The sequence below is a fragment of the Vipera ursinii genome (assembly GCF_947247035.1).
Source record: "Vipera ursinii genome assembly, chromosome: 3".
NCBI lineage: Eukaryota > Metazoa > Chordata > Lepidosauria > Squamata > Viperidae > Vipera > Vipera ursinii.
The window spans coordinates 197083970-197097768 of NC_139516.1; the positions used below are offsets into that span (position 1 = coordinate 197083970).

General features: G+C 39.5%; 1 protein-coding gene across 1 annotated transcript in view; it reads left to right on the top strand.

Moving 5' to 3' along the window:
* Positions 1-257: 257 nt before the first annotated feature.
* Positions 258-13799, top strand: part of MED30 (mediator complex subunit 30) — a 28128-nt gene continuing 14586 nt past the window's right edge. Inside the window, exons 1-4 of the mRNA XM_083359835.1 lie at positions 258-347; positions 2049-2223; positions 4408-4566; positions 5481-5591. Of these exons, the coding sequence (XP_083215961.1) occupies positions 2050-2223; positions 4408-4566; positions 5481-5591 (444 nt within the window). The 5' untranslated portion in view covers positions 258-347; position 2049. The remainder of the gene's footprint in view (positions 348-2048; positions 2224-4407; positions 4567-5480; positions 5592-13799) is intronic.

The window sequence follows — 13799 nt, forward strand, 5'->3', positions numbered from 1 at the left end:
CGGCTGGAGACAATGGGGTATGTAGTCCTCCCGATCAAAACACAATTGAAACACCCAGGAAAGTAACGGGAGAGAGCCGTGCGGGCCATTTCCTCCCGAGGAGGGCGGAGGTCCGAGAAGGAGTGCCTGTACGGCGGGGGAGGGGGAAGGGGAGGAAAATGGCTGCGCCCTGCCGATTCGCAGAAGGCATCCATCGCGCCGAGTCCGTACCGCGTGACGTCATCACGTCCCGCCGTTCGACGTCCAACGCCGGTTTGCGCGCTGGGAGGAAGTCGACGCCGACGGGGAGAGTCGACGGCCCTGGATGGGACGTAAAAGGCCGGCGTTAGCGTGACAACGACCGCTAGGTACTCTCGTGGCTATCGCCTTCTTTCCTTCCCGCCTCCCTCCAAAGATAGTTGGACTACATCCTTTACCAACCCCAGTTCAGTGGCTGGGCATGATGGGCCCCGTAGTCCAGTGTCCCTGCAAGTTGTCGGATGAAGGAAGGCTGAGATTATAAATCAGGGGTCTTCAAACTTGGCCCTTTTATGACTGGTGGACTTCAACTCCCAGAATTCCTCAGCCAGCATGGCTGGCTGAGGAATTCTGGGAGTTGAAGTCCACCAGTCATAAAAGGGCCAAGTTTGAAGACCCCTGTTATAAATGATGCAAATATTTTATAAAGACCCGTTTTTGTGCCTGAGGTTTGGCAGGCTGCCCCCAAAAGATGGCTGATTTCATTTCTGGGAGAGTGTGTGTGTGTGTGTGTGTGTGTGTGTATGTGTATGTATGTGTGTGTTTTTAAAGGAAACTGCTAGACTTGATGAGCAGAGATGTTTCAGGGTTCTGTCCCTTTGGAGCTGAGAACAAATTAAGGGCCCTGTCTTAAGTATTTGGTCCTGGGAATGCCGCCTGAAATTGTGGGTGCTCCAGCCTGGAGAGCCATTTCTCCAGAATGGAAGATTCCTGCCCTGAATAAGGCGGGTGGGGGGGTGGACTAGAAGCCCTTCAAGGTCCCTTCCAGCCCTGGATGTATAGGGATAGAAAGGAAGCAGACTCAAGAATAGGTTTCAAACATAGCAGATGCTTTAGGACAGTGATGGCGAACCTTTTAGAGACCGAGTGCCCAAACTGCAACCCAAAACCCACTTATGTATCGTCGGGCGCCGGGTGGGTGTGGCCCATTGGGTGGCTGTGGCTCTGGTGGTAACGGCAGACTGGGTGGGACTAAAAAGTTCAATCAATTCCAACTTTGCGACATCTTTTTTTTTCCCCACGAGAAGTTGAAAGTGATTGATTGAACTTTTTTTTTTTTTTGCACACGGCGGCGGAGGCCTAAAGCGAAAAGATTTTATAAAACCCAGCCAAAGGCCTAGGACTGGGACGACGGCGCACGTGCCCACAGAGAGGGCTCTGCGTGCCACCTGTGGAACGTGTGCCATAGGTTCGCCACCACGGCTTTAGTAAATAAGACATTCTGGAAAGTCAGCTCCCGAAATCTTCAAAACGAAAAGGTGTTGGTTCTTCTGAATTGGTTTTGGGTCTTCAAGCAGCCTAGTCCAGCAGTTGGTTTATATAAGAAAGGGCAAAGATTGCTGTTCCAAGATAGGATAGGATATGCAAAAGGGACCTATGCAAAAGTGGCCTAGAGAAAAAGAAAGAGCTTTCTAAATCAGAAACAAAAGCAATGTATAAAGTGTGCAACTGTAAAGAAGGCTCATCTGAATGTTTAAGCAGAAACTAGATCCCTCTCTAGCAAGGAGTCTTTAATTTGGACTTGTGCACTGAGCAGTGATGTGCCCTAAATGAATTCTTCTGCCTCTTCTGTGAAATGTAAGGTTTTGAGCATGACATCAATTTGTAGACAGAGGGCCCAAATTTAATTTAACTTCAGTATGTCAATAGCAAAGTATTAATATATTAAAGATTCATGTTGGGTAATTGTGAGTGGGGAAGAAGGTGCTATAGCTGAACATATGCTAATTGTTTCCAACAGATTTGTATACTCTTTGACTCCATTTTCCTATTTATAGTTTAATTTATAGTTTGATTCTCTTGCACTTCAGGATGTCTACACCGCCTTTAGCAGGGCCAGGATTGCCTTCTGGTCCATTTTCTGGGCCTCAGGGTCAGGCTGCACGAGAAGTGAACACAGCTTCGTTGTGTCGCATTGGTCAAGAGACTGTGCAGGACATTGTATTCCGCACTATGGAAATCTTCCAGCTGTTAAGAAATATGCAAGTAAGGAATCACCTGTCTCATCTCTTGTAGAAAACCTGAACTTAATTTTTAAAAAGGGCACAGTGAGAAACAGTTAAGCTAAAGACATCTTTGGAATTCAGAAAAGGAAGTCTTTGCCTCCTATATATTTTCATTAAAAAAACCTGCTTTAACGATTTATCTGCCTTTCTCCCTAGATAATTTACTTCTAAAATTGGAGAATATTAGCTTCACTGAGAATATGGTAAAGGAGGCAGATAATTCTTTTCTAATTAATCTGCCTCTTGGAGAGTATTCATTTTGAGTTCAAGATTTTTTTTTAAACAATGTGCTGCTATAAAGAAAACAGACCAATTGCATGTTTTTTCCCCTTAATGTAAAATATAACCTTCTTGCTTCTGCTTATTTGCATGTACCTTGATGGCAGCTGGTAAATGTCATTCTTTATTATTCCATAGTTGATGGATTTGTAGGATTTTCCCATATTCACTTTTATTTCTTCTAGGAAATTCCTCCCCAGTTTTTTATATTTAAATTTTAAAATAATTCCCCTAACTTTTATTGTTTTATTTTGATTGCTTAGGTTTATTTTTTTTAATATAGTTCATATTTCCACTGAATCTGTAGAAAATGTCTATGTATTCAGCCAGTATTCTTCTGTTAGCAATCTACAGTTTTTACATGGACTTTTAAAAACATAGTTTACAGTTCTTTTCATCCTAAAAAATATAATTTTCCAGTTGCAGAATAATATGCTTTATTCAAAATTTGAGGAAAAAAATTATCAAAGAAAATTGTTTTGGCATGCCACATTTAGCATGTTTATATATGTTCTGCTGATCTCAATCAATCTCTCTTAATGCAGAAATTATGAAGCTGAAGGCTGTGGACCCCTTCCACTTTTCAGGACTTTGTGAGCAAACCTAAGGGGAATCACAAATTTGGGGGTGCTTTTGCATACAAAGTAGCATTGATGTCAGAACTTGCTCACAATATGCTAACAAGAAGTTCAGAATTTTCTTTAATTCCTGTTATAAGGCAGAAATATTGATCCAGAATGAATATGAAAATTGGCAGTGATCATGTTAAGAATAGAATCCCAGACTTTGGGAAGGATGCAAAATTATAAAATCACACATGTCCCATTAAAATGTGCTTTTAAATGTGATTGTTTTATTATTACACTCAGTAACAAAACTGTCCTGCTGTGATATTACATAACTACCTTTGGCATTACAGCAAGCGGGCACGATCGACTCCCAAGGATCAATGGGACTACCCATAATTGCTATTATTTATTTATTTGTTTATTCAGTTTCTATAGCCACCCATCTCAGTCAAGTGAGAGTACATAATTCTTAATTCTATTAAGTAGTATTAATTAAATTATTTTCATAAAATAACTGGGCGTTAAGGAACACTGAAGGCATCAGTGAACTGATGAGCTTGAGGACCCCTGTATTAGAGGCTTCTGGGTCCCATTTGTAGGAAACAGGAGTGGGAGCATGCTAATAATTGAAATCCTTCTTGAAGACTTACTATCAGCTTCATTTATTCATTTAAAATTGTTGTCCTGCCCATCTTCCCTACATGGTAACTTCAGACCATTTTGGACACAGAGGGCTGGGTTAAGTAGGCTGATCCAGTGGGCTTCTACTTATGTTCTTATCCAAATATTCTGGAGCAGTATCATGAGATGGCAGATTTCAGCTAGGGATGAATGAACACTGGCAAACAATAATTCTTCGCCTTCAGTTAGAAGAGATGTCTACTTCTAATCTGCCTTTGGCGAATCAGACTTCTCTGATCTCTCATAATATTTGCAAACATGTTTTTAAAATGAGGGGAAAATGCTCTTAGTAGGCTCTTCTCAGAGGTAGCTCTGACTATGAAATTCTTTTCCAGAAGAAGCTCATCAGTATTCAAAAACATATTTTGTAGGCATGGCGGATAATTTTATGATGGTGTTTTAATCTTTGATTATTATTTTCTATTTTGTTATATGCTTCAGTAAGTATAGACATTGGATAACATTTATTCTAAATAAATTGAATGAAGCTCAGATAGCATTGGAAACTAAACAAGTTTTTCTCCAAAACTGTTCATGCTTGTTGAAAAAAATGAGTGAGGTTTTCTTTTGCCATTGTATAATCTCAAGGGTGGCTGAAATTTGATTTCTTGCTGTTAAATATTTGAATATTCCAGCTTCCAAATGGTGTCACCTATCATACGGGCACATATCAAGACAGATTAGGAAAACTGCAAGAACATCTGCGCCAACTCTCAATACTGTTTCGGAAACTGAGATTAGTGTACGATAAGTGCAACGAAAATTGTGCAGGACTTGAACCTATTCCAATAGAGGTAAGTAAAATGGGCAGGGGAGACAGGCACAAATATCTAGACCTGAAGAAGAGGGAAAGTGATTTGTTTCCAGATCTCATTTATTCTAAAATCCCAAAATTCTTATGTGAAACCTGGATTAAAATGGATACAGCCAAATGCTAGTAATAACTACTGTAAAATCTTTACTTAATGGATCATTGGGGAAGGGGTGTGTGTCATTAAATACAAATGTCTGTAAAGTTCAAGCTTATCTTGTTTACATCCATTTATATTATTTGCATAATTACCTAACTGATGCAAATGGCACCATTAGCACTAAAACTTCAATTTAGTAGACAAATCCTCAGTTTAATAGACGTTTGTCTGTTAAATTGGATGAAGCCCAAATGAAATCTTTGTCCACTATATCTGAAGTCCACTCAGCTGAGGTCCATTAAACCAAGAGTTTAGAATAATTCTTTCTGCAGAAATACTCTTCTGCTTTACCTCATGGTTTCTCAATTGCACAGCAAAGAGCGGGAAAATTATTATATTGCTCTTACTGTAAAACTACTGAGAGCTAATGTACTGCAGATCACCGAAGGATTTGCCAGTAGATCCAGATCAGCTTACGTATGGTATCCATCTTTTCCAGATGGTGAAACTTAATGTATTTTCCTGCTCATGCCTTTTGAATATGGTTGAAAAAATTATAGCGAGTTGCAAGTTGGTAAAAGGCAAAGTATATTTTTATTGCTTTGAGACATCTTAAGCTTTCTGAAATGTCCAAGAACAGGTCATATAACATAAATGCTGTTAGAAAAAGGAACATTCCTGTAATTCATATTTACCATAATTGACTTACTATGACATAGCTTACCATAACTCCAGATTCCACCAGACGTTCTCCATAAGTCTTAACATAGGATTTTCTCCCCCCCCCCTATTTATAGCAGCTCATTCCTTACGTGGAAGAGGATGGCTTTAAACATGATGATCGGGGAGCCACCAGCCAGCTACTCTTTGCTAGTGAAGAAAGACGGGAAATCATGGAAGTTATCAAGGTAGACAGTATTTTATTTCTGAGTACCTTTTTGTGGGATTGTAAGCCAAATATATATTTTTGACTCATTGAAAACAAAGATTAGTAAATAGAGCCCAGGACACAAATGTTGGGTTGTATATGAAACTTCATGGTTTATAGTCATGAAAAAGAAATAGAATACAATATTCTTTATCGGCCAAGTGTGATTGGAATTTGTCTCTCCGCTGCATAAGCTCTCAATATACATACAAGCAACAAAGTGATAAATCATAAGATACAGTCATAAATCATAGGTAACAACCAACAAAATGATAGTCATAAGATAATAATAGGAGTAGGCAATAGGAACGATAAAAAGGATAGTAATACAGCCCTACTACATGCTTAGATATCCTTAGGTATAACTCTGTGGAAATTAGGTGTTTAGCTGTGTGATAGCATGGGGGAGGGGGGTAACTGTCTGTGTCTAGTTGTTTTGGCATGCAATTCCCTGCAGCAGCATCCTGAGAGAAGAAGTTGAAATAATTTAGGTCCAGGATGTGCAGGGCCTGTAAATATATTAATTCATCCATCCACCCATCCGTCCATCCATTCATCTACTGCCTTAAAGAACATTTTTGAACAACTATCATTGAAGGCGTTTATGCTGAGACTGTATAGCAAACATTTCAGAACATTCTAGGATTTTTAATTTTTCATTAAATTGTTTTAATTTGTAAAGTAGCCAGGTTGACTTATTAAACATTTTAACAAACAAAATAATGTATAAATAAATTAAAAAATCTATAATGTTCTGAAATGTTTGCTACATAATCTCAGCCAGTTTGGTCTGATGGTTAAGGCACCAGCCTAGAAAGCAGGAGATTTTGACTTCAAGTCTCAAGCTAGCCGTGAAATCCAGCTGGATGAATTTGGACCAGTCACTGTCTCTCAGCCCAACCCACCTCACAGAATTGTTAGTTGTGGGGAAAATAGAAGGAAGAAGTATGTTGGATATATTGGCTGCCTCGAGTCATTTCTAAAAATAATAAAGGCAGGATACAAATAAATAACATTTTTTTCTCCTTTAGTTGTGTATTAATTTTGCAGGAGATTACATTATACTATTTTAACTGTTTAAAGATTACATTAGAAAAATATGTTCCTTCTAGGGCAGACATGTCAACCTTGTGACGTCACGTGACGTCGCACAACGTATCAGGACGGTTTTGCCATTGGCGGCAATGGGGTGGGCGTGGTTTCCGGATGACACGTCCAGCCCGCGGGCCAGCAGTTTGACACCCATGTTCTAGGGCCATATATGACAATTCTGTATTTTTACATTTTGAGATGATATTCTGGATGTGTTTAACAGCCCATGAACTAGGATTTGTTCTGATTTTTATTAAATGCTAATTCTTGTAGGACACTCATTTTATGTTTTGAAAATGAATTATGTGTCTGGGGAAACCAATCAAACCTTAGAAAAGTACTTAAGTCCCAAATGCTCTTCTTGTAATTCTCTTTAGTTCTGTGCCCTTCATTGTACATGCTCACTCTTGGTAGCCATTTCATTCATTAGCTATGGTCTGGATTTATATTAATTAAAAATATTAAAATTGCACTCTTTTTTTCAGTTTAAGTTTCAGTTCAGTTTAATTTGCTGGTAGATTCCTGGCTTATAATGGTTTGAGGAATTTTGTTAGGTGCTTTATTCATAAATTTACTGTATGATAACTATTCAGTCATTTGCTTGATGTTTCCATTTGTATAAGGATGGGGCTGGTTATTCATTCACGGGACACTAATTGAAAAAAAAGAATAGATTCTTCTAAAAAGTTAGTACCTACTTTCTTTCTTCAACTGGACTCTTCTAGCAAGTGTCCTGCATTGTTCTCGCTTGAACTCCTATTGCCCATTGATGGTTACTTTTTATTAGAATAAACTGTATGCATTTCTTGGTATGTTTGCTTGAAGACATTTCATTACCTAACTAGGCAACATCATCACTGTGAGTGTACGGTTTTGCTGCCTACTTATATGCAGTAGCTTACAAGAATTTCTATTTTGAACTTCAAGTATCCATATTTGTTAACTATATATAACCTGCTTATTTGAAGAAAGACTCATTTTGGACAGAAAGTCTACAGCTTCCTCCAAAATTAACATTTGATCCTGAGGTTTGACCATCCGTAAGTACATCTCTAGTCTTGACATTTAAAGAGGGTCATGGATGTGCTCAGTCATTTAGCAATGTAGATCGATTTAGAGCATTCTGTCTTTCTTTTCCAGACAGAACACCACTAATGGTTTGCCTCAAAGGATTGTCAGTTTTACTTTTTAGAGAGAAATTGCATGGCATTTTTTTAACAGCCGATGTGATCAAATATACGTAGGTAAATATTTGTCTATGAAGAGTGGGTGCCTGTTAGCTTTGCATGGATTGGTTTTGCTGTAAAGGATGCCATAGAAAAGAGATGGGTAGAAAGATAGGGATAGAGAGATGTTTTCCATTTGGTATTTAAAAGATGAAAAAAAGCTTTGTGTGTTACTTTAAAATAATAAGCCACACTGGATTGTATTCAACCGGTGCCCTTGAATACAATTCTTTATCCCCTGAAGGAAAAGCTTTTATCTATTTATTTGTTATCACCCTGTCACCTCTCCAACTTACTGAGTTTTCCCAGTGTTTGAATAATTGGATGTTGTTGCACGGAGAATAGAAGGATAACCATTTAGGCACATCCCAATTTTTATTTTCATCACTTTGCTACCGTCGGAAGCTGCCATAAGAACAAAAAGCCTTTGCCAGCAGAAGGATGTCAGCTGTTTATTATCTAGTATATATTCAGTACAACCTAGTAAAGGTATAGGTTCCCCTGCACATGCGTGCTAGTCGTTTCCAACTCTAGGGGCCAGTTCTCATCTCCGTTTCGAAGCCGAAGAGCGAGCGCTTGTCCGAGGACGTCTCCCTGGTCATGTGGCCGGCATGACTAGATGCCAAAGGCGCACGGAACGCTGTTACCTTCCCACCGAAGTGGTCCCTATTTTTCTACTTGCATTTTTACATGCTTTCGAACTGCTAGGTTGGCAGAAGCTGGGACGAGTAACAGTCGCTTACTCTGTTACGCAGCACTCGGGATTCAACCCGCCAAACTGCCGACCTTCTGATCGACAAGCTCAGCATCCTAACCCACTGAGCCACCGTGTCCCTTCAGTTTAACCTATGTAGGCCTAAAATTAATTGTTGCAATGGGCAGAGTTTTTCTTGGTTTAACTCTCGCAGAACAAAGTTTGTAGATATAAGCATACACAAATGTTAGGCTTACAGGGAACAATCTTTTTCGCAAGTTTGTCCAGTGGCATCCTGAACCTATAATAGAAGTAAGAAGAGTTTCAAAGAGCAAGGACAATATAAGGTCAGACAGAATAAAATAGGAGCCCTGTTCTCCCTCTTCTTCTTGTCCATCTCTGGATAAGGCTTTGATTTCAGAGACCTTTGGAGTTAGATGCACAGTTGCTGAATGGTCAGGATAAAGTAAACATGATAGGAATTAAAAACTCCATTAACTATTTTCAGCAAAGTGATATGCACGGAGGGGGATTGTGTGAGTCTTTGTCATAATTTCTTCATGGCAGGAGAGAGGGGGAAACAAGTTCTTTATGCTAAAGATGGAATCAAATTTTCAGCTTTGGTGTTAAAATCTACAGTTGCAAATTAACTTCCAAGTTAATGCAGCTATCAAATTAGCATTTATGATTAAGGTACCTGAAGTGTGATGTCTTTTAGCTATTTGTCTGTGAAAGATAAATGCACAAATAAGATGATGTAAGATCTTACGATACAAAAATTATTGAATGAAAAGTAGGAAATGAGGATCCAGAGGAGTTGGGCTGCAATCCATTAGGGCAAAGCAGTGTTTTTCAATCTTGGCAACTTTAAGATGTGTAGGATTCAGTTCCCAGAACGCCCAGACAGCATCCTAAAGTGGCCAAGTTTAAAAAATACTGGGATAGAGCAAAGAGAGGGATTCTTTTATGTGATTTTGTCAGCCATAATCCAGTATGGTTAACATAGGTAAAGTAAAGGTAAAGGTTCCCCCGCACATGCGTGCTAGTCCGTTTCCAACTCTAGGGGCCGGTGCTCATCTCCGTTTCAAAGCCGAAGAGCCAGCGCTTGTCCGAAGACGTCTCCGTGGTCATGTGGCTGGCATGACTAGACGCCAAAGGCGCACGGAACGCTGTTACCTTCCCACCGTAGTCCCTATTTTTGTACTTGCATTTTTACGTGCTTTCGAACTGCTAGGTTGGCAGAAGCTGGGACAAGTAACAGGCGCTCACTCTGTTACACGGCACTCGGGATTCGACCCGCCAAACTGCCGACCTTCTGATCGACAAGCTCAGCGTCCTAACCCACTGAGCCACCGTGTCCCTTATGGTTAACATGGAATAGCACAAAACATTCATTTACTTGCAGAGAAAAAGGAACAGATTAACTGTGTCATTTATCTCCAATGCCTTAAATATTATCATTCAATGCTCTGGGTAAGCATACATATAGAAAAATGAACTGTAAGTAGGGAGTCTAAAAGGCTCTGAACTCCAGCAGTCTTATTTGTAACATCCCTGTGAAAAACTAATTTGAGTGTTCATATGGAAATGCCAGACTACAGCCTAATACAAGTTTGATTAGAAATGCATAGAATAAAATGTGACTGCATTGGCTGGTTCTGCCTTAGCTTCGTTTTTTTTTACCATTTGGCCTTCCATGTAGTAATATAGATAGACACCCTTCATGATTAAGAACCCTGATGGGGTTGAATTCTAAATTGCATTGGAAACCTACAAATTTATGGAGAATAATCAGCCGGGCAACCCAGGTATAGCATAGTCAATGAAGCCCAAAGCCACATCCCTATTCTATACTCATGCAATTCTAACCCTGAGGAAATTTAATGCCTGAATACATCTTAGGCTGTCTGAATTTTGTTGTTGTTCATTGTTTCCTTTCTTCCAGCACAAAGGTATAATTCATGCATTTTATTTAGTAATCTTTTGACTGCAGATTTTTTTTTGCCACAATCAAGCTATAAAATCCCTGTCTTTTTTAAAAAAAAATATTTCAGTCATTAAAATATCTTGGAAAGGTGAAAAATTGCTTTCAAAAGAATCAGTTTGACATTTCAGTTTCTGTCATTGCCAATTAGTGAGAAAAAAGATGTAAGGAAGCACTGGATTTCAATATAGAGTGCCTAGACATTTTAAAAAAGAAAAAAAAAACCCCAAAGCAGTGTGAATTTGGAAAAGCAAACCATTAGACTAAACTAATAGTATAACATTACATAGGATTTTACTGTAATATAAATTTATGTGAGCGCTTTGCTGTCTTTAACTGTTAATATATTTTACAATCTCTTTTGGGGAGTTTATATATTTCTTTCCTTGTTGTCCACAAATGCTGATTTGTTTATCATCCTCCTTGGAGCATTCTCGTATGAGGATTTTCATAAATGTTTATGATATAATTTAATCACTTCTTTAAAAAGTACACTGGTATCACTGCATTATGATTTTTTGCCTTGAAACCTTACCACCAGCTATTTTTTGCCCTTCAAAAAAAAATCGTATTGTATTCTCCTGGTTTTTTGTTTTTTTTAAAAAAAACATTTTGGAAGGGCACTTTTTCAGAATAATAGCCTGGGATAAATATTTATTAGTTTCTACAGAGCAACCCTGCTTGAAATAAATTTAGCCAGACCGGTACCACATGCAAAACGCATAAATGAGCAAGAAACTTTGGAGCTTATATGTGCTCTGTTGCTTTGGCTTCAGCTTCATTTGCAGTCCTATGCTCAGTCGCCTGGAAGTAAGGTGCACTGAGCTTAGTAGAACTTAAAACTGAATAGACACTCACAGGCCTGTGTCATCAAGCCTAAAGCAGCTTGTGTTACACAATGCCATTCTTTGTAATATTTTCCTGTATAAAACAAAAGTGAAAGAAGAGACTTCTCAGGTGCTCAGAGCAGCGTTCTACCATCCGGCTCCTTCAGAAAGTCCTCCGCTTACAACAGGGGTGTCAAACTGCCGGCCGGTTTCATCATTCCAAAGCCGCGCCCGCCCCATTGCCAACAATGCAAAAAGAGTCGCGGCACGTCACATGACGCAGCCAGTTTGACACCCGTGACTTAGAACATAGAATAACAGAGTGACATTGCAAGTCATGGTCACGTGATGTTTTGCTTAACAACTGCGGGTGATTTGCTTAATGACTGCAGTGGAAGCGCGGGTGTAAGTCTATCACAGGGGTCTCCAAACTTGGCTGCTTTAAGACTTGTGGACTTCCAACTCCCAGAATTCCTCAGCCAGCAGGAAGAGGAATTTTGTTTGAAGACCCCTGGTTTTATCACAATCACATGATGTCTTGCTTAATGTCTTAGCAATGAAGTTGCCAATCCCAATTGTGGTATTTAAGTAAAGACTATCTGTAGAGCAGGGGTGTCAAAACTCAATTTCATTGAGGGCCGCATCAGCATTGCGGTTGCCCTCGGGGCTGGGTACGTATGGCCTGGGTGGGCGTGGCCTACTGAGTGGGCATGGCTAGAGTACGTATGGCCTACTGGGTGGGCGTGGCCAGCTCTATATCATTCGCATCAAGGGTGCCTATGGATGCCTGGGCAGGAGTGGGACAGATCTGAGGGTCTCTGGCAGAAGGAGGGTCTCTGGGCCAGGGCCAAGGCAGTGGGGGCCGTTCCCTCACTGTTTCCAGGATGGCTTCGCGGGCCGCATGAAACCACTTCGCGGGCCGGATCTGGCCCCCGGGCCTTGTGTTTGACATGTCTGCTGTAGAGGGTTTCATGGAGAAAACCAGCATTTTAAATTATTCTTGGAAATGTACTGATAACTTAGGTAGGACCAAAACACAGATATAATGTGTTCTACTGCTAGTCTCAAGCAGGTTGCTTCATTTTGCATCAGGCACCATTTGTGAGTGATCTTTAAGGCAGTCCTATTTGTATTGACTGCGTCAGTTACCACTGCAAATTCTCTCATTCCAGGTAGGGAAATATCCTGGTTATATAGCTTTCATGTGGTTATCCAACATTAATCTTGAGGTCAGAATGAACCCTGTAGACTTTCTCAGAGACAGTGCTGTCCTTTCCAGAGATAAGACCAAGAGTGCCTGGGCCTAACTTCAGCTTGTTTACTCCTATCCAGACCCCAACAGTCTCCAGGTGCTGAGAAAAGACTTCACACATTTCCAGAGTAACCCAGGGTGGTAATTCACAATTGGATATCAGCAGTATCTTGATATTGATGGACCAATGGATAATGTCAGTTATAGAATAGAATAGAATAGAGCAGGGTAGGGTAGGGTAGGGTAGGGTAGAATAGAATAGAATAGAATAGAATAGAATAGAATAGAATAGAATAGAATAGAATAGAAAATAGAATAGAATAGAATAGAATATAGAATAGAATAGAATAGAATAGAATAGAATAGAATAGAATAGAATAGAATAGAATAGAATAGAATAGAATAGAATAGAATAGAATAGAATAGAATTCTTTATTGGCCAAGCAGGAATTTGTCTCCATTGCATAAGCTCACAGTGTACATACAAATAGCAAGTAATAAATAGGTCATGGATCATGTTGAACAAAAGAAGATGCTATGGGACCTTAACAGTTCTAGTAATGAATTACCTGAAAAAGATGCCATGGTCCCATTTCTATCAGTCCAGTCTAAATCTGACATTCTTCTCAAGTTATAACAGGAAAATTTTGGGGAACAATTAATGAAATCAGGTAGCTTTCCCTGATTGCCTTGAAACATTCTTCAAAAAATGGTTTTTGAACCTTTGAATTACAATACATAAGGGATGTGTCACTAGACATAATGAACATCTTTTTTTCAGTTCACCTACAACTTGCTCACTTGGATTGAGGTGTTGAAAAGGTAGAACATTTTCCTTGATTCCTGAATGATAATTAAAAATGGAATGGAATGTGCCTTCGAAAGCTGCTTTTATTTTCTCCTCATGCAGAATTTCATTTCTTCCTTAGTATTAGCTGTGTAGCAATCTTTTAACTGGGGTTGCTAACTTGAGCTTCGCTTGAACTAAGACTCACCTCAGACACAAACTGAATAGAAACTTTTCTGGGTCAATATTTGATTCTTTGAAGGGCACCAAGGCTCCCTCTATTCATTGCCTTCTGTGGAGGACCAGCAAAAGTAGGCAGTATGAAC